General features: G+C 34.4%; 1 protein-coding gene across 3 annotated transcripts in view; it reads right to left on the minus strand.

Moving 5' to 3' along the window:
• Positions 1-1,392: 1,392 nt before the first annotated feature.
• The window catches only part of NEDD1 (NEDD1 gamma-tubulin ring complex targeting factor), a gene marked incomplete at its 5' end in the record, with an annotated part of 44,597 nt that continues 25,162 nt past the window's right edge, over positions 1,393-20,827 (minus strand). For 2 of the 3 annotated variants that reach the window (XM_081249747.1, XM_081249748.1), the window contains 9 exons: positions 1,394-3,036; positions 3,516-3,582; positions 9,490-9,646; positions 10,577-10,730; positions 11,600-11,802; positions 12,734-12,781; positions 15,160-15,288; positions 18,867-19,062; positions 19,444-19,645. In XM_081249747.1, coding sequence (XP_081105873.1) covers positions 2,932-3,036; positions 3,516-3,582; positions 9,490-9,646; positions 10,577-10,730; positions 11,600-11,802; positions 12,734-12,781; positions 15,160-15,288; positions 18,867-19,062; positions 19,444-19,645 — 1,261 coding nt within the window. In that variant the 3' untranslated portion in view covers positions 1,394-2,931. Of the gene's footprint in view, positions 3,037-3,515; positions 3,583-9,489; positions 9,647-10,576; positions 10,731-11,599; positions 11,803-12,733; positions 12,782-15,159; positions 15,289-18,866; positions 19,063-19,443; positions 19,646-20,827 lie in introns of all 3 variants that reach the window. The other variant, XM_081249746.1, reaches the window with a different exon arrangement.

Consider the following 20,827-nt stretch of genomic DNA (forward strand, 5'->3'; position numbering starts at 1 on the left):
TTTCATTCTTACTTTGCTGAGAGTTTTTAATCAGAAATAAATGTTGGATATTGTCAAATGCTCTTTTTGCCTTTATTGAGATGATCATATGGTTTCCCTATGTTAGTCTGTTAACACAGTGAATTACATTAATTTTATAATGTTAGCCCAAATTTGCATTCTTGAGATAAGCCTAAGTCATATGTATTATCATTTTTTATATATCATTGGATTCCAATTGCTGAAATTTTGTTTAGTACTTCTGTATCTGTACTTCTGATAAATATTGGTTTGTAGTTTTCCTGTGATTTTGGTGTTAGGGTAATGCCTGCTTTAGCTGATTCCCACAAATTATAATTTCTGTTTTCATTTGCATTCAATTCAATATACATTCTAATTTTTTTATTTCATCTTTTTATGTTTAAGCAATTTGCATCTTTATATTTAAAGTGGATTTCATGGATTCAGTATACAGTTGGATAAAAAAGATTCAATCTCATAATAAGGGTAACTGACAACTTATACTTAATGCAATTATTGATACTGCTGTTTAAATCCACTATTTTACTGTTTATTTTCTATTTGTCCCATTTATTCTTTGTTCCCCTTTCTTCTTTTCCTTCCTTCTTTTGGATTATTTTCTATGGCTACATTTTATCATCTTTGTTGGTTTACTAGTTATAATTTTTTCTTTTGTGGTTGCTTTGGGGTTTACAGTATACATTCTTAGCTTATAACATCCTACTTTCAGGTAGTATTATTCTGCTTCACAGTTAGTATAAGAATCTTAAGAGTAGTATACTTTCATTTCCCTCCTCTCACCCTTGATGATACTCTTCTCAGACATTTCACTTTACCTATGTTAACCACACAATACACTGTTATTATTTTTGCTTTAAATTGTCTATTAGCCTTTAATGACAATTTAAAATAAGAAAAAAAATCTTACATTTGTACACATATTTACCATTTTTGTTGCTCTTTATTCCTTTGCATAGAAGATTTCTATCCAGTACCTTTAACATTTCCTGTAGGGCAAAAGTCTTCTTGTGGTAAATTCTTTCAGCCTTTCTAGGTTTGAAAAAGTTTTATTTCATTTTCAAAAGGTATTCTCACTAGGTACAGAATCTAAGTTGAGTTTATTATTTTCAAAAATTCAGTATTTGAAAATTATTTCAAATATTTTATGTCTTTTTAAAATTCAGTTGTATAAATCCAATCTCTATTATGCTATCTTGGCCAGAGGCTAAAATTCAATTTCAGGTTTCCCATTTTTACCATTTAAAATTTTGTGTGCTTATATAGCTTTTAAATTACATGACAAAAAAAAGTTTCATCTTTATGCATAGTTACTAAAATTATTTTATTTATCCAACCTCTTTTAATACACATTATGTGCATTTATAGAAAAAGGCAATAGGAAAATATTAACGGATTTAAATACAGCATGTAGCAAAACACACTTTTATGTCTTCTAAATCTGTTTGATAATGATATATAAGAAAACCTGTTATAAGCCATAATGCTTTTATAACCTGTCAGGAAAAAAGATTATAGAAGCACTCCTTTATGCTTTAATACAAATGTATTCTCTGAGCTGCACTAGGACAAAGTAATCTGCTTTTATTTCTTGAAGTAATTATTAGTATGTTTATACTTATTTAATATATCCTTAAAATCTCTCATCACTTAGGGGAAAAAAGTTAGTAAGCTAGCTAGATTTCCTTTTTTTTTAAAAAATAGAGTTCTTTTAGTAAATACTTTCATCTCAGAAGTCAAAATTGGGCAGGAGTGCTATATACAAGGTACATAGTTTAAATCTTTGGGACAAAAGACTATAAGAAGATAAACAAGTCAGTAGCCCCCCTAATCTTATATCACTAAAAATGTAGATCAGAGCAGGCAGATGTACACATCTACATATTATCAAAGAGGTGTAAATTCTTTTGACAATTAACCTTCCTGTTGTGTTTTTTTTTAATTTTATTTATTTTATAGTAAGGTCAATAGTATAAAAATATTACACACAACACACAAAGAATTAGAGAAAGTTAATGATATAAACCACAAAACAAAATAAACCACACCTCATTTGGGAGAAAAAAAATGGCACTAATACTGTAATATTTAGTATGTAATATGAAATTTTCACTGTTTATAAGTTGAATTATATTGATTGAAACTTTACAGTATAATTCTGTATGTTATTAATTCATGAGCTAATCAGCAGATATGCAGTTCTGGTTGAGTCTTATAAACCCTTAAAAGTTTTCATAAAGTGAAATTAGCTATAAAATACCAACCAGGAGTAGAGATTTGTTAGAAGTATAATACAGTAACATAAATGCAATAGATATAATGTAATCTGTGCAATTCAAAATTCTGAAAATTTTCTTATCAAATGTACAAGTAATAAATAATAGTCATACTTGACTTCATCAAGTTAACAAAATAATTACTAATCAACCTTGTGTTTTATTAGTCAATTGCTTAGAAACCCAAAACACCAATTAAAATTAATTTCTCCATAAAAATAGAAGGTATCTCAAACTCTTTAATCATCAAACATCCAAAAAAAGTTTGGAAGGCAACTGTCAACCAAAAATATTATCTGTTTAACAGAGGTTATTACAAAACATACATAATCTATTTTTTTTTCTGCACAATTTTCTTTTCTTATGAAAAAGGGCACTTAGTGTATAGCTAAAGCTTTCAGAAAATAAAGATTCTGCTGGCTTTCCTCTTAGGCAGATGATACAGTGTACAGTTTTTAATATAAAAATATAAATATTTTTGACAGAAAAGATGAAATAGTGGTTGGTATACAATCCCATCACCCTTTTACTCGAAAAAAAATTTTCCCAGAGGCCATGAAAACAATACTGAATCCATGTAGCTCTGTGTTGCCAGAAGCTTCCCAAATTACAAAACATTAAAGTATTCACTGAAATTTCAAAAGTGTGCCCGTAGTCTTTTGTTTTCTTCTCGTAGTCTTTCAATTTCCGCCACTAAACCTTCATTCACTGAGTATCTTTCCAACAAAGAGTGCATTTCATTCTAGAACAGGGAAAAAAACGCTTTTAAAATTACTGGCATTTCACATTTATTTGGCAAGCCGTTTTACAATATTTTCAGCTATCATTTTTCTCATGTTCGATTAACTAACTGAATTTTTTTTTAACTTAACCACCCTTACTACTCTGTTAATATAAATGAAAGAGCACTGGTGAAATTTATATATTTGGAAAGCTTATATTTGCACATTTCGGAAGCTTTTTGCTTACTTACTGCAAAAAAAAAAGCTGTGAAAAAGTAGCTATCATACTTCTTTATCATACTATCATATCGTATCTTTGTAACTATCACAGGTTACAAAGAAGGGTGACTAGTTAAAATCTATTTTACTTATTAAATTTCTAAAACTCCCTGTTTATTTCTTAGCAATTAGATATAACTAAGTAAAAATACATCACCCCTTTATGGACTTTTTAGATCCACAGCTATGCTTACTTACGATAAAATATGTCAATACATACCAATTGCATATGAAACTGTTTAATCATCTCCACTTGCAAATTCACAATATCCCTATGGCATGCTTCTCTAGGGAAGAATGCAAAATATTTATTAGAATTATAACAGTTTAACCAGCTCTAGATCATTCAAGAAAATGGCTAAACTCTTATCGTTTCACGTTACTGTTAATAATTATTATTACAATAGTAAAAATACCACTGCACCTAGTATTTATTTACTACGTGCCAGGCACTGTTTCTTGTACTTCAGATGTAAGAACTCATTTAATCCTCACAACTAGGTGCAATTATTACCTTCATTTTACCAATGAAGTAACTGAGTCACAGAGTAGTTATAACTTATCCAATGTCACACAACTAGTAAATGGTGGAGTAGGATATAACCCCAGGCTGTCTACCTCCAGAACTCTCATTACACTATATTCCTTAATACAGAAATTATCATTAAGGAAAGACACAGGTTTATATTACAATGAAATACAGATAATGCTCTAGGTTATAATGTTTTAACTATTATCAATGTTTAAGCTATCAAAAAAAAAAAAAAAACTTCCAGCAGAATGAAAAGAGCCTATTTGGGTGGTTGTAACAGAGGTTACTCAATAAAATGCAATTAATTCATGCCTACAAAAGCCATAGAAGTGGGAATTCCCCGGCAGCCCAGTGGTTAGGACTCAGCACTTTCACTGCCATGGCCCGGGTTCAATCCCTGGTCAGGGAACTAAGATCCTGCAAGCCACACGGTGCAGCCAAAGAAAAAGACATAAAAGTTATGAAGTATAACAATAAAAGGGACATTCAGCCACCTGCCACACAACTTATGGGCTAGAACATTACCAAAATCATAGAAGCTTCCTGTGTGCTCCTCTCTGACTCCAACATTTACCTCTTGGAAGAAGCCTAAGAAAGAAGTCACTACGCTGCTGAATTTTGTTTGAGCAAAGAAATGTTTTAAAAAGAAATATATATATATATATATATATATATATATATGTATGTATGTATAACACAGAATCTGTAGTCAGTATATTTTCATTGTGCTTGCTTTTGAGCATTACAAAAAGGGTACCATATCCTATGTAGGCTTGAGTAGTGAACATTTAAAAAATAATCCAGTATCATGTTTTCAAGTTTCATATTCTATATATCTGTAATTCACTGATTTATACTAGTGTGTACATTCTCCTGTCAATTTGAATTGTTTTCAAGTGTTTATTATTACAATGTTGTTATAAACAATCATGTATATGTCTCCCAACCCACATGTGCCAATTTCTGTAGATGATATATCCAAGAGTAGATATGTTGAGTTATAGGTATGATCCAGAGGTACACTGTTCAGACTTACAAAATAACAGAAATTGTTTTCCAAAGTGGTAGTATCAATGGACACACTCATCATCAGTATAACAGAGCTCATCTAGCTTTACATCCACACCAACACTTGGTGTTACCAAGCTTTTTACAATATTTTCCCATCTACTGGGTGTGAAATGGTATCCCATTGCATTTTCAGTTGTCTGATTAATTTGTAGGGCTGAGCATCTTTCCTTATGTTCATATACCATTCCTCTTCTGTGAAATGCTTGTCTATGTCTTTAAACTATTTTTCTACTGAATGTCTTTTTAAAAAAAAATTATAAGAGTTCTTTACATAATCTGATCCTTTATTGGTTATATGAGTACTACAGATACCTTTTGTCTTTTCATTTTATTAATAGTGTCCTGGGATGAACAATTCCTATTATTATTCTCAAATTTACTAACTTAATATTAATGCAAATTTATCAATCTATTTTTATAGGTAGTGTACCCTCTTATTTTTAAGTAACTTCCCAAACCCTGAAGTCATATATTGATATAAATTCTCTTACAATGCCTAAAATGTTTCCATTTACATTTAAACTTTTACCCTGTATGGAACTGATTTTTTTAAATAGCATGCAACAAGGATATATACATTTCCTCCCTCATGTATCACATTTACATATATACATCGGCTTTTTTTTGGGGGGGGGGCTTATTTGATCCCTTTGGGCAATTTGTCCACCCTGTGCTAATGATACACTATTTTAATGATAGCCTATCTATCTGACAAACTAGTCCCCTTCAACCTTATTCTTCCCCAGTGTCTTGGTTATTCCTGTATCTTCCTTCTTTCATATACATTTTGGAATTATCTCATCATCTTCTTCCATTGCATTCAGTCTATAGGCCAAGTTAGAAGAACTGACAGCTGCATAGTATCTTCCCATTTAAGTGTTAGTGCTTTTCTAATAATTTTTTTTAATGTTTTTCCACACAGATCTTTACAATCTTTGGTCAGATTTATTCCTAAGTACCTTATTTCTTCTGTTGCAACGAAAAGATATTTTAAAAAAAATTTTTTCTCTTCTGCTTTATGACAAGAGCTGTATTAAAAAACAAACACAAACAAACAACAACAACAAAAAGTGAAGGCATCATAGAACCACTAAAGTAGCCAGGATTGGAGGGACCATCGTCTTGTAAAGAAGGCGAGTCTACTAGGTAACCTCCACATTTACCTCTGCTTTTCCCTCTGGGGGATGTGCTGATTCCCCATTATGAGGAAAAGAGGCTGAGATGAAAGCAGTGGCCTGGAGTTTGAGACAGTCTCGCTTGGTTGGGGAGTATTAGAATTCAGAACTCCCAAGGCAGCCAGGGCCGCAAGGTCCAAGATTCTGGAAAGGGGGTACCTGTAGAAAGTAAACCTGAAACTGTGCAATTTCCCCTCAAGACATCTTTGACTCCTAAGCAATGCCTGTACTGAGTTAGATGACAGGAAAACAAACATAAAATGGCAGCTAAAGAGGAGAAAAGGATTTTGAGAGCCCTGTCATGAAGAATTGGAGGTTTAAGTTCGGGACCCACCAAGATAAAAAGGCCTGGTGAATACTCCAGACATTCAGCTCACATCTTAAAAGGGCACAGACTAAACCCTAGGAATAAAGGCAAACCAGAAATAAAATAGCCCTAAGAAAACCTAAAACCCAGGAAGTGATCTGCTTGCCAGAAGAAACTTACATCTTCTTGAAAGACAACAGAAATAAACCCAGACTTCTGCTTAGGATGTTAGCTCCCCAGCCTTAATAATGAGAACAAGCCAGATAACCTATAAAATCATACATTTTAAATAAATTCAACTTTGAGAGTGCAAAGAAATCTAAATGAACTAAAATCCAGAAAATGGTGAGTCCCTCCAGAAGAAGAAAGACCCACAGTTGTTTTCATCCTAGACAGAGCAGCAGGGGAAGAAAGCTGCCACTGATAGGGTAAAGAGAACTAGCTGCAATGTTTATAGATTTTTAAAGGGCAAGTGAAGACTGTCAAGACAATTTAGAATCCCACGGAGTCCCGGCCAAAAATAAAGTCTCCATTCCCTCAACAACTTTTTGCCACAGGCCTTCACTGAGTGCTCAAGTAAAAATTAAGGGCAGAGCAGGAGGGCTGAGAGAGACAGCCCCTAGGGCACAGATGCACAGAGCCTGGTGAAGACGTACGGCCGGGGAGGAGAACTGAGAGTAACCCCTCTGAAGCACTCCAGGCCCTCACAGAGAAGTCAGCCTCCAGAGCTGAGGGAGAATGGCTTGCAGAGAGCTTCTCAATAGCCCACTCTGTCCCTCTGTTGTAAGGTACAGCTGGCAACACCTACTGGAGGCTGAAGTCAGAGCAGGTGAATTTGCAGAAATCCTCTGAGGCATTCTGGGTCCTGTAAGCAGAGGCTGCCTATGGTTGACAGAGGGGCAGAGAGCAGAGAGAGGCCCCTACCCACCCTTAGTCCCCAGGTACAGGCACACAAGGCATGAGTTCTTTCTAAATTTGCCCCTGAAGAACTGCTCCCTTTCTGTGCTTTCAACATTGCTTTATTCACATTATATTACAGCTGTAACCAGACAATTCTGCTATTTTGCCCTATATATGCATTCCTGAAATATCTCATATATTTTTAAAAACTGTGTATGGAAAAATAAGAGGACCAGATTTTTTTAAATGTGGTATGTACATATAATGGAGTATTATTCAGCCTTAAAAAAGAAAGAAATCTTGACATGTGACGTGGATGAACCTGGAGGGCATAATGCTAAGTGAAATAAGCCAGACACAGAAGCACACATACTGCATGATCCCATTTATATGAGATATCTAAAACAGTCAAACTCATGGAAGCAAAGAACAGAATTGTGGGTGTCAGGGGCTGGGGAGAAGGGAAAACGGGGAGTTGCTAATCAACGAGTATAAAATTTCAATTACACAAAGTGAGTAAGTTCAAGAGGGCTGCTGTACAATATTGAGTCTATAGTTAACAATACCGTGTATTGCACACTTGAAAATCCAAAAGGGTAGATCTCATGGTAAGTATTCTTACCACAATAACACTGAAAAAGCAAAAAAAAAAAAAAAAAAAGGAAAGAAAATAACAGGATTTAAGGAGATAGGACTTGGGCAGACCACTCAAAACCTATATAATCTTTGTAACCTGAGCACTAACAAAAACAATTAAATCTTAATAAAAATACTAGCATAGCTTAAATATTGAATAATCAAAGATTTTACCTTAAAAAAAGTGAGGGTCATTTGGTAAAAGGGGAAAGAAGACAGAAGAAAGGACTGGGGCTGTCAAGCATGGAGGCAAGGATAAAATGCCCAAAGATGGGGGAAAATCACAAAATAAGCACTTCCTAACACAAAGCACATAGCCAAGCCAAATTAAGAGGAAGGGAGTAGGAAGAGATGGACATGGATAGGTGATTTGCTGCCTTTACCTGTGTTCATGTACTTTGTTTTGGTGGTTGTTACATGAACCACCAAAATTTCCTTATCATGTTGTCATTACTGCCCTATTTACAAATGAGTTAATTCCCATCAAAGAAACACACATCATAGCAGCACACACTATACCTACCCTAATTAAACTATAATGCTTTTGTGGGCAGATCATCCGTTTTTGTATCCTTAGTTATCAGTCAGTACATACTAGGCACATTATAAATGTCAAAATGATTATTTTTCTTTATATTTGTTAACATTTAAAAATTTTTTTCAAAACATTTTTAACATTAAAAAGAAACATGCACCAACAAAAACTGGACATCTTCTCCAACATTCTTGCTCATGGTATTCCGAATCTGAGCAAGAGTACTAAGTAACTAAAGGTCAGAAAAGGAAAAAAAATGCAAAAGATTCTAATAATTGAAAATTGCTTTCAAAATATATTGAGATGACAGGTAAAAGGAACCAGCATTCTAGAACATCCTTACAATGTTCAAAATTCAAAGAATGAGAAGACAAGGACAGATCCAAGGCAAGAACTTTTTAAAATTAAGTATTACATTCTGATGCATTCTATTTGAAAATATTCAGAATTCCTTTAAAAAATATCTTTCTCGGGCCTCCCTGGTGGTGCAGTGGTTGAGAGTCCGCCTGCCGATGCAGGGGATACGGGTTCGTGCCCCGGTCTGGGAGGATCCCATATGCCGCGGAGCGGCTGGGCCCGTGAGCCATGGCCGCTAAGCCTGTGCGTCCGGAGCCTGTGCTCCGCAACGGGAGAGGCCACAACAGTGAGAGGCCCGCGTACCGCAAAAAAAAAAAAAAAAATCTTTCTCTACTATATTACTGCACATAGCATACTTAACAGGTGATCTATAAATACTGTAAGAATCCCATTTGAGCTTACCAGAATCTGTCCATAGTTTGATGATGAAAAAGATCCACAACGGCAGCCAGCCTGCTACACCATCCTGCCAAGTTACCTAATAACTGCCCTAGGGAAATGTGCCTTTTCCTAGCTGACATAAAATAAACTTAGCACTTCAAGATCAACAAAACTCATATTTTCTATGGTTTTATGGACCCCAGAACTTAGGCAAAAGTAGTAACCACAAACATTACTCATAGTTATAGTTTTACACCTAATAAAAAAAGCTAGTCAAGGTCTAGATAATTTCTCAATTACCTAAAGTCATCCAATGTTTCCTGTATCATGTTCTGAATAAAACGGATTTGAACAGGTGTCAATGGTGCATTTGGCCGATTATTTCCAATGGTATCAGCTATTTTTTCTGATAGTGAACTGGCAACTCCAGCAGTGACAGAAGATGCTATCTTTGGATCTAAAATTAAAAATGGACAAAATATTAATAGTCAACTTGGACTAAGAGACATCAAACACTTCTAAATACGATTTGGCATGAGAAAACTTGAAAAACTGGTAAGAAACAGTGATCTTGTGACATTCAGAAAAATTCACTGTCTGGAATACAAATCTTAGAAACTTTCAATGACATTATTTCTAATAAGTCATTTATCTATCTATCTATCAATCTATCTATCTACCTACCTACCTACCTAAACTGCCAACTGTCTAATGTAAGAACATATGACAGAGGAATTAATCTTGAAGAATCTCTGAATCACTTTCTCTTACAAAAGATGAATGTGACAAGCCACACCACAAACTAGATAAACCAAGACTATTAGAAACAAACAGAAGGAAGAGAGGAGTAAAGTAGTTCTACAGGCAAGGCCCTAGAGTTTAAGCTAATGCAATATATCCACAGAAACCTTAAAATAGAGGTATCTATATAAAAGAGCTACCACTATACAAAGAGTTTTTTGTATAGGTAAATCTTATCGCTGAACCTAATATCGCTTTAAATGTGATGGAGTTTTTAGAGTCTCTGCCATGAACTCTATAGATAGAACTTTAATATGGAAAAAAAAAAAGACAATTTCAGGTACTTAATGACCCATTTCAAAGGGTCCTATATTCCTATCTGTACCACAGTAGATCAAGACACTTACATATTGGATTGAAAATGAAATTCATACCCAAAGAGTACCAAATCAATGTGGCTGAATTTAACCTTTCATACCCATTTCATCATCCTCTAGTAAGAGAGTCACACACTAGAGAAGTGTCATAAATTTTAAATTCCTTGAACTTTTTCGTCTATGATCACTCTCTTAACTTATCCTTTTCAAGTTAAATACTGGGAGTTTTCAATTTAGCACTCAAACATCAGGAAGTTTTATGTACTTACTTGGAGTTGAGGATCCATTGACTGGAGGTTCATATATAAACTGGGCTTCAATTTCTTTTTCTGGCTTTTCAAATTTCTCAGGACTTCTTGTTTGGTTGGATGATGGAGAGGTATTTAGATTTCCAGTTTCAGCACCGGAGACCAACTTTGCAAACTTCACATTTAAAATAAACAATTAATATATAAATTCTGGTTTTATCCATATTATCCATATAATTTGTATCTACTTTTCTCTTTTTTCCAGTAAGTACGGTCAGAAAAAGGAAGAATAGAAAGGTATCTTGAAGGAGAAAAAAATGTTGCTAGGGCCATTGGCAAAATAAATCAACTTTACTAATCAAAAACAATTTCAATGATAACATGATAAGCAAAAGCTCATTTACTAAGAATCTGCAGTTGAATATCATTTAAAATGGCAATCACAGGCCAAAAACTGAATAAATAAATCCTCAAACTCTCATGTGATAAATGGTCAGAAACATTTCAAAAATAAGTCAAAAGACTTTTTTGTACTTCTTAAATGATATCTTTTCAATATCATTCTAGAACATAAAAATGAAAATAAACAGACATACTGCACAACAGACTCTATTAGATTACAGCAGAAGGTAATGATGATGAAATACCTTCTCAGCACCATCAATTTGCTCTAAGACTTAGAGTAAAAGACTTGACCGCCAACTTGGTGCTTTGTGCTACAATGGAAATACATTCTAAAAGAAGGCAGGTATAAAATATTCTTACACAGACAGTTAAATCAAGTATCTTGTCTCAGGAAACAAACAGTGTAAGATTACACCTGCTGTTACCTCCAACATATCCAAAGACAGATTTCAAAAGTATTCTTCAGTTTTTAACATGTGACATCAAGATTTAAGGATATTTTCTACCTAGTAAGTGCACAGCACTGTCAATAATTAGGACATATCCAGTGGCAGCTGCCTGCTTTCTAGTGATGAGGTGCATTATACTTGCTAGTGATAAGCACACACAGTGAGCTCAATATCATTTATAGGCAGATACCTGCTTGAAGGAGTCTTTAGGTTCCTGTTTTCCCAGATACATTTTCTTAGATTCAGCTGTCAGATCATGATTTTCATTTTCTTCTTTCCCTGGAGACCCCATAAAGACATTAAGAGGACTAGCATGCAACACTGAAGTGCTTGAAGCTACAGGATTTTTTCTTGGAGGAAACACTGAGTTCAACGGTGGTAGAAAGTCAAGGCCTGAAAAAGAGGAGAAAAAAACTAGCACTTATATGGGATGTTCCCCAATCTTGGATATTTAAGAAAAGCACTTAACACAATAGACATGTTAATACGGTAGAAAGACATGGGATTTCGATTCAGAAGACAGGTTCACTTATCAGCTCTACCTCTTATTTCATTTGAGTTTTTGGGTAAAAGTCATAAAATTCTCTGTGACTGTTAAGTGATCTGTAAATGTGAATGATGATATCCACCTCCCTGAGTGGTGAGGCTTAAAATAGATATTGTATGTGAAGATACACTGAAAACTGCAAAATACAATGAATGTTTTAGTAAATAAAAGTTTTTGACACAATTGTTAATTTGGTATATGTCTGTGGTATATCTTGGTAGGTAGCCTCTAAGGTGGTTCCTCATGATCCCCGCCTCCTGCCAAGGATCCACAGCCTCGTGTAATCACCTCCCTTGGAATGTGGGTTGGACCTAGGAACTTGCTTCTAACAAAGAGTATACAGCAAGAGTGGCAGATCTCACTTCCAAGATTAAGTTACAAACACACTGTGGCTTCCATCTTGAGTGCCCTCTCACTTTCTCACACCAGCCCTGAGAGAAGCCAGCTGCCGTGTTGTCAACTGCCCTGTGGAGAGGCCCACGTAGGCAGGAACTGATATCTTTGGCCAACAGCCACATGAATGAGTTTGGAAGCAAATCCTTGCCCAGTCAAGCCTTGAGATGACTGCAGCCCTGCTGACACCCTAATTAAAGCGTCATGAGACATCTGAAGCCAAAGGTACCCAACTAAGCCATACTTGGATTCTTCACCCACAATTATGAGATGATAAGTGTTCTTTTAAGCTTCAAAATATTGGGGTAATTGGTTTGTTACACAGCAGTAGATAACACAAAATCACTTTTAACTTTGATAAAAATACTTCTCAACAGTTCTTACCATCTCCTTTGCCTACAGACTCATCACTTCCTTTGTTAACTACAGCATCTATAATAAAATTAGAAAATAAAATTTAAAAAATAGTGAAAAAGAAGCCATAGCAATTTAGGCTTCCTATTCGTTCCCCAAAGAGTTCAGAGACTAATAGTTTTAAGAAGAAAAATCTGAGTGAAGGTAAAGCTAGTATTCATATAAACTTCCCTCTTCATTCTTTTAGCTTCACGCATAGCAGCAAAGATAATTCTATGTATAGAGTCATTTAATGAGACAGCAAGTTATACTAGAAAAAGCACTGGAGTAGGCTCCAGAGACCTGTAATCCAGTTCTGCTTATACCACTGAATAGCTCTGTGACCTTGGACAAGACTTTAATATAATTATGCTTCAGTTTCTGTACCTATGTAACGGGGACAATGCCCTGACCATCTCACAAGACTGTTTTGAGGATCAATTGAAATAATGTAAAAATATTTTGTAAGCAACACAATGTTATTAAAAATATAAGGTTTCATTAAAATTTTTTCAGTGGTAGAATATGTTTAAGAATATTTCAATACTGTAATATTATTCATTTACCAAATAATAACCAAAAATTGCTTAACTCCATTTTAACAGATTAACAGAAAAATGGGCAAAGGTCATTAAAAAATTCACCAGAAATTCAAATGGCCAATAAATTGATTATCATACGTGATTATCATATTAGTAGGACTATCATCCATCTCTCCATCCATTCATCTATATGCGTGTGTGTATTATACCTAGTAATCGCACAACACACACTTCTATATAAGTTACTCATTTTTTCCTAACAAAAGCAGAGGTACTCTTATTTAAAAGATGAAGAAATTGAAGCACAAACAGATTAAGACTTTTACCTAAGTAGTGTTGAATCTTTGAGATTAAAACACAATCTCTTGACAGTGAAAACCAGTACTATATTTAGTATCCATGTTTTTTTCTTATCAATAATATCAAACTCTAATAAATGAAGGGCCTATGGCTCAAATTCTAATCTCTTTTTAAACAGCAAAAGCAATTAAAAAGGAATTTATATCCTTTATTACTTTCAAAAACCATTAAAAAGGATTTCATTTATAACTCAAACACTTTCAAAAAGACCCTTCATTTAAAAAATTACTCCAGCGGTTCTCATAAACAAAGCTCCGCAATTGGGTACTAACCTCCAAAACCTTTCTCAACTCCAGCCCAAGCCACTTTTACCTCCTTTGCCCACATCTCTCCTCTCTTTACCCCTCAACTAGGTAGTATGACCTCTCTTCATCCTGAAAGAAAGGAATCCTTCCTCTTTTATTAGATGGAAGATAGCAATTTGACCGGGCAATTTAAGGAGTCATTTTCAAGCTGGGGTAAGGCAGAAGACACTCAATAATTCTGTACCACTACATATATATTTATTCTTTCTGCTTATGAAATTAGTTGAAGAAAATTTTGAAACCAGACAATTTTAAAGTAAAAAATTAAATTTTATAAGATCATGAGTGGATGTAATAATTTAAACACCCTGCTACTGATGACATTTAGATTCACTCCTGTTTTTCAATACTATAAATAAACAGTAAACACACAAATCTCTGTGGGCTTCTCTGAATATTTTCTTAGGTAAATTTATAGAAATAGAATTAAAAGGACAAAAAGAATGAATATTTAAGTCTGCCAAATCGTCTTCTAGAAATTTACCCATACTGTTAATAATACTGCCATTAGTAGTGAGACTATCCCAGTAAAGAAAATAGTATGAAAATTAGCACCAAAAAAGCACAGCCAAACAACGTGCCTAGTTCATATAGAGTGAACAACAATGATATATGTTTCCGTTTAACAAACTGGCAAAGGTTTTTTTTTGGTTTTTTGGCTTTTTTCTTTTTAATGGCAACGTCTACTAGCGATGGGGAGTGAGTGTGTGTGTGTGTGTGTGTGTGTGGTACTTTCATACATAGTGTAAAAGATGAGGCAATCTAACCCCCAGCCATATTTCTCCATGAAAACATTTAATACCAGTTAAATACTAAAAATCAAAGAAACAAACAAATTTTTTTATGTTAGGAAGATATTTTTTGCCTATCAAAATATCCAAGATTTGGGGAAGATTTATTTAGAAGTAGATACAAGTAAAAGATTGCCTATGGAGGCAAAACTTCCTCTAAGAAACTTCTGTGGAAATTAAAATACTAACTTGAGAGCTATTTGCTTGGTTCCCATGTGAAAATTACTAGCATATATTTTGGAATGATAACATTTGAAATATCTGGGCAAAGGGAAAGATACCACCTCAGGGACTGAGAAAATTAGCAACTGTCATGAATAGAGTGAGACTGAAGCTATTATCCACATCTTTTAGCCAGAATAAAAATGTCATGACTGCCCGAGCAAGAAGACATGATCCTCTGATCTGAACGGACTTACCATCTCTGATAGGTGAGAACATGTCCCCTAAACTACTTTTTCCAGTATCATCAAAGCTGGAGAAATCCTGGGTTTTTCCACTCTCTGTTTCCTTAGATAAAATATCTGTGTTTATGCTTCGAGGCAGACCTTGTAGAAATTGGATATAAAAATAAACATTTTTATTATTTCTCATAAGAAATTTATCATGAGAAGCTAGGTTCTAAAAATGAATGCCTTACCTATATCTTTGGTAACACTACAACTGTGGGCATCAGGAAAAGAAAGCAGAATATAACAATAGCTCAGTTAAGCATCGTTCTCATGGAATGAGGGGCTCCTCAAAAGCAAATAACTTATTTACTCATATAACACCACTCTTTAAATCTACTTTGATAGAACTTTTCTAAATAATTCATGTACTTTTCTTACACAACTTATTTTTGTTAGTGACTGACTCACTGTTAGGATCATCTACCAGTGATTAAAAAAAGTCTCTACGGCATATAGTACAATGCCTAACATATAGCAGTTTTCAAGCAACGTTAGTTTCTTTCCCCAGCTTGCAGTGAATGGAGCTCTTTTTTCCCCTTTTTATTTTTTTCTTCACTAACAGTGGGAACCTAACACTGCTCTCAGCGTTACTGACCTTAAATGACTTCACTAACCTTGGGATAGTTTACTGAGAGGAAGGAAACCAGAATACCAAACTCATAAAGAATAGTAGACAACAGTAGACAACAATAAAGAGGCATGCAGCAGTTTACTTCCTCTCTCAGTATATATTGCATGACTTTAGGGCAAGGACGTTATAATAGGAACTCTGCAGGCTCAGTAACTTCTTGCTCATTTTTGGGTCAAGGACTGAGTTCTAGAGATTCAAGAACTTTGATGAAATCTTGGCATTTGAATCGGTAGCATATTACTGTCTTACATTTTTAAAACTGTTTTATTTGCCATCTTGGTCCCAAATGAAAACTGAAAAGCCTGGGATAAAAACAAAGATTAGCTTTGTTCACAATATTCAAAAATGTCCAAGCCTGGCTAATGAAATAAACCTAATAACCTCACAGAAAGTTATGACCAAACATTTGTACATCACTGTCATTGAACGGTGTTTATACCAAGAGTGTAATCGGTTATAAAGAAGAAATTTCTCTCCCTTTTCTAGGTCCTCAACATGTCTGAATGCATAACTCTAGCCTCTGGAACTTTATGAAATAGAAACTTGGTATCATTTGAAAATAGTGCTAAAGCCTTATTTTTATCTTCTTAAATGGCTGTTTCCTACTGAAAATGAGCACTAGCAACAAGTCTGCAGACAGAGGTTCTTTTTTAAAATATATTTATTTTTATTTATTTATTTTGGGCTGCGCTGGGTCTTCATTGCTGCGCGCGGGCTTTCTCTAGTTGTGGTGAGAGGGGGCTACTCTTCGTTGCGGTGCACAGGCTGCTCATTGCGGTGGCTTCTCTTGTTGCAGAGCACGGTCTCTAGGCGCACAGGCTTCAGTAGTTGTGGCATGCAGGCTCAGTAGTTGTGGCTCGCGGGCTCTAGAGCACAGGCTCAGTAGCTGTGGCACACCAGCTTAGTTGCTTCGCGACATGTGAGATCTTCCCGAACCAAGGATGGAACCCATGTCCCCTGCGTTGGCAGGCGGATTCTTAACCATTGCACCACCAGGGAAGTCCCTGCAGAGGTTCTTTTCAATAACTAAATTAGGACACCTTCAGTAGAAGCCATATGAACTTATTTCAAATTTTAAATTTATTTTACACCATGCTTAAAGTAATAGCAATAATGATGATCATAATGACAATATTAGCAACACTATAATTTATTGAGTGCCTACATGTGCTAGGCCCTTTTGATACATTTTCTCCAATTTTCACAATAACCCCAAAATGTTAAATATTATCTATGGAAGAGAAAAATGAGAAAAAAGCATGGTTAAGAAAACTGCCTACTAATAAGAACCTGCTGTATAGCACAGGGAACTCCACTTCGCTGTACAGCAGAAACTAACACAACATTGTAAAACAACTATAGCCCAATAAAAAATATATATATAAAAAAGAAAACTGCCTAAAGTCATCCAGGTAGGAAGGTGATAGATCTGAGAGTGAAGCCTAACATACTCTCAATCCTTCAGAGGGGGAAAAGTGTACGTGTATGTGAGTTGAGAGAGAGAAAATGATGCAGCAAATGTGGTAAAATTTATAAAATGGTGAATCTGCTAAAGGATATACTAGAACTCAAGAGTTCTTTGTATTATTATTGAAACTTTTCTGTAAGTTTGCAATTATTTCAAAATAAAATCAATAAACAGAAATTTCTAACTCTTTGTGGGTGCACAGTAAGCATTCATTTTGCCAGAAACTGCTAATCAGCCAAGAATTATCATTAATTGGTAGCCCTGCAGACCCAAGTCTTCCATATCTAATTAATGCTGCCATTGTTACACATAAACTTCCTTATTAAAAACTAAATGAAAGACATTGAGACTTCAGAAAGTTTACAATAAATGAGAGAATCTTTAATTTTTGAAAATTATGAATAAAATAAACAATAATTTTTTAAACTAACACCAATTTTCATAACATAGTTAATTCAACATCTTGTCAAACATTATTTTTTCTTTTAAACAGATAGCAATAGTATTAGTTTCTAGGAGTTCTCAAATAAGGACCTTATTATTTTTCTACATAATATATAATGATTTTTATGTAAGGATGATATAGATATTCAAAGATAATTTATAGTGAATATACTTATTATATTTTTTAAAAAATTCTACACTACCAAGACCAACAATTTAAAGGTTTGCTTATACTTGGGAATAGTAAACTCATATTGAAAAAGCACCAACAAATATTTGTGTTCAATTTAAGTACTTGTCTTGAAAATTCAAAAAGACATGAGTACATTCATTTCTGGTAAGAATACTTTAGAGACATACTGGTATATCATGCAGACTTTTAAAAATATGTTGAAAGTTGACAGTATAGCATAACTTCTTAAAATAAAAACAAAAAGGCTTTCAGGAATTTAGGGAATTATGATCTTTATTGTAGGCAAAGAATATCTTCTACAATAAGTATGGGGAAGCTTATCACCATATTATACCTTCACAAAGTCTAAATGAACTCTTCTTTAAGAACTGTTTCATCAATATGATTATCAGAGTAGAAGAAATTACTTTAAAATTTCAACATTTTCATTTATTTTTATTTAACAAATGACTAATTTACGGCTTAATATGTGCCAGGTACTATTCAGCACTTAAATATACTCATTTCATCACCTGACTTACTTTCCAGTCTGAAAAATGAAATATAGGGGCCATTAATAGCTTTTTTTTTTTTTAACTAAGAGATCAAATCACAATGAAAGCATCAAAGTTTCATATTCTCTACTGATTAATCTAAAGGCACAATGAAAAGTCATCTAGTCTGTAGCGGTACTTCTGAGAGGGCATTATTCTGTTTTTAAAGTATCTTACAACAGAAGTTCAGCTGGACAGAGTAAGTGAAGTACCTTTCATTAATCTTTTAAAAATGTATAGCTAAAGTTAAATGTTTCACTTTTTCAATGTTCACTATCTGCTAATAATTTTACCTAAATACCCACGTGAATTTAAGTTCTAGGCTCTTAAAGAAAGTGATGATGATATCCATTTGGGAAGGAGACAGGATGGGAACTCCAAATACTATATATAAACAACATTTACCTGCTTTGTCTTGAACAGCAGCTGCTCCTTTCCCCACAGCTGCTGCCATGGGCTGTAGCAGAACTGTGGCAATGGAAGTGGTAGCTGCTTCTCTGGCAGCTCCAGACTTCTGGACTCCTCCACCAGCAGTGCTCACGTTAACACTACGTTGGTTCACAGCTGTGGGCTTATTGGAACAGCCTTTATTTAAACCTGACTGAAACGGAAGGGAATATTTGAAAGCTCAGGTTTCTAATGCTCCACACGAGACATTAATATTTTATAAATTCCCTATTAGTTTAAAAAATATTGTTTTTCCCTTAGAAATCTTAAGCTTGCTGGTGGATGTGAGAGTTTCCCTCTGAACCATAAAAGCCTTTTAATATTTTTGAAGAGACAGAAATGTGAAAAGCGCAAAAAAAAGTTTTAAAACTAAGTATCAAATGGATTCGTACTACAATTATTTACAATGCATTGATATAAAAATTGTTATGAAGCAAAACTACACTGTGTTTAATGGACAACATACGATTTCTATATTCTGAACTAGATTTATTTAGTAAAATCAAAAATGCTGAAAAGAAAGAAAATATCTTACCTTGGAAAGGACAGTGGAGTACTGAAATGCTATACATTGCACAGATGTCTTATGTGCACTGATGGTTTTAACTGGTGATTTCAACATCCTTAAATCATATTGATATATTTTCCCACGGGAAGATCCAATAGCCAAAGTGGCTCCATCAGGCATGAAATCTACTGCAGTTAGAGGAGCGTCAGCCACTAGAGTTTTCACTAGCCTTTGGAAAGGAGAGCGAAGTATATGTAGATATGTGAATGTATATATATAAGCTTATACAACATATAAATAACTGTAAAACAAAACCAAAGTTACTTAGATTTCGGCAAAGTTACTTGGAATACCCATCTCAAATATTTGTTTAAAGCAGAAATGCAGAATTAGACCTGGAGACATTTCTACTACAATGGCATGTAAAGGAACTGCTAAGCACTTCATCCTATTTTTCTATTCGTTTCCAATAGATACAATATATTCTGTATCTTCTAGAAACAGGACCTATTTCTTTGAGTAATTATTATTTTGGCAGTGAACGTGATAGAATTCCTGCATGTTACTCCACAAATAAGGGCTCTATAGCCTCAGGGTTAAGGAGGCTCTAAGTATCCCCTTTCCATTTAGTGACCTGCTTAGGCCTCAAGAGGATTATGACCTTTGACAAGGAAGCAGCTGCTACTTTGCTCTTGGTTATGCATCTCTTGACCCAAAAGCTAACAGGATTCATGAGGCTTAATCCTCCCAGAAGCTAATACAGAAGTATGGATACTGATCTGCTGAAGCTGACTCCTTGCTGGAGTGTCAGGTATATGAGAGGAATGGTTTACTGTTAGGGTTCTCAATAAATTAGTTCAAAAAGAAAAGAATAAAAAAAAAAAAAAAGAAGAGTAAAGTAAGTAACAGTAAACTTTAAAAAGGGGCTCACAGTAGGTCCTTCCCTAGCAGTAATATAATAATGCCACTTCCTTTAACATGATCATTAGATATTTTTAGGTGTCGTGAATACACCTCTTGCAGTCTTACAGTTTTTTTTTGTTTTTTAAGCTACCAAGCACACTTATAACTGTAAGAAGAACAAGAAGGCATAACAGACCTAGATACTTAGAGAATTATGTACCCTTTAGCTCTATATCAGTGGTTCTCAACTGGGGGTAATTTTACTACTTTTAATTTGGAGAATACTACTGACACCTAGTAAGTAGAGGCCAGGGATGCTGCCGAATATCCTACAATGCTCAGGACAGCTCCCCACAACCAAGAATTATCCAGCCCAAAATGTCAACAGTTTAGAAACCCTGCTCTAGATAATGAATTAATTTTAAAGCAAATTAATTATATTGCTTTAAAAATACACAAATTTAGTTGTATTCTAAAAAAGAGTAATATGCATGCATGCTAAAATAAA

This window comes from Mesoplodon bidens (assembly GCF_964165515.1).
Source record: "Mesoplodon bidens genome assembly, chromosome: 11".
In the NCBI taxonomy this organism is placed as follows: Eukaryota; Metazoa; Chordata; class Mammalia; order Artiodactyla; family Ziphiidae; genus Mesoplodon; species Mesoplodon bidens.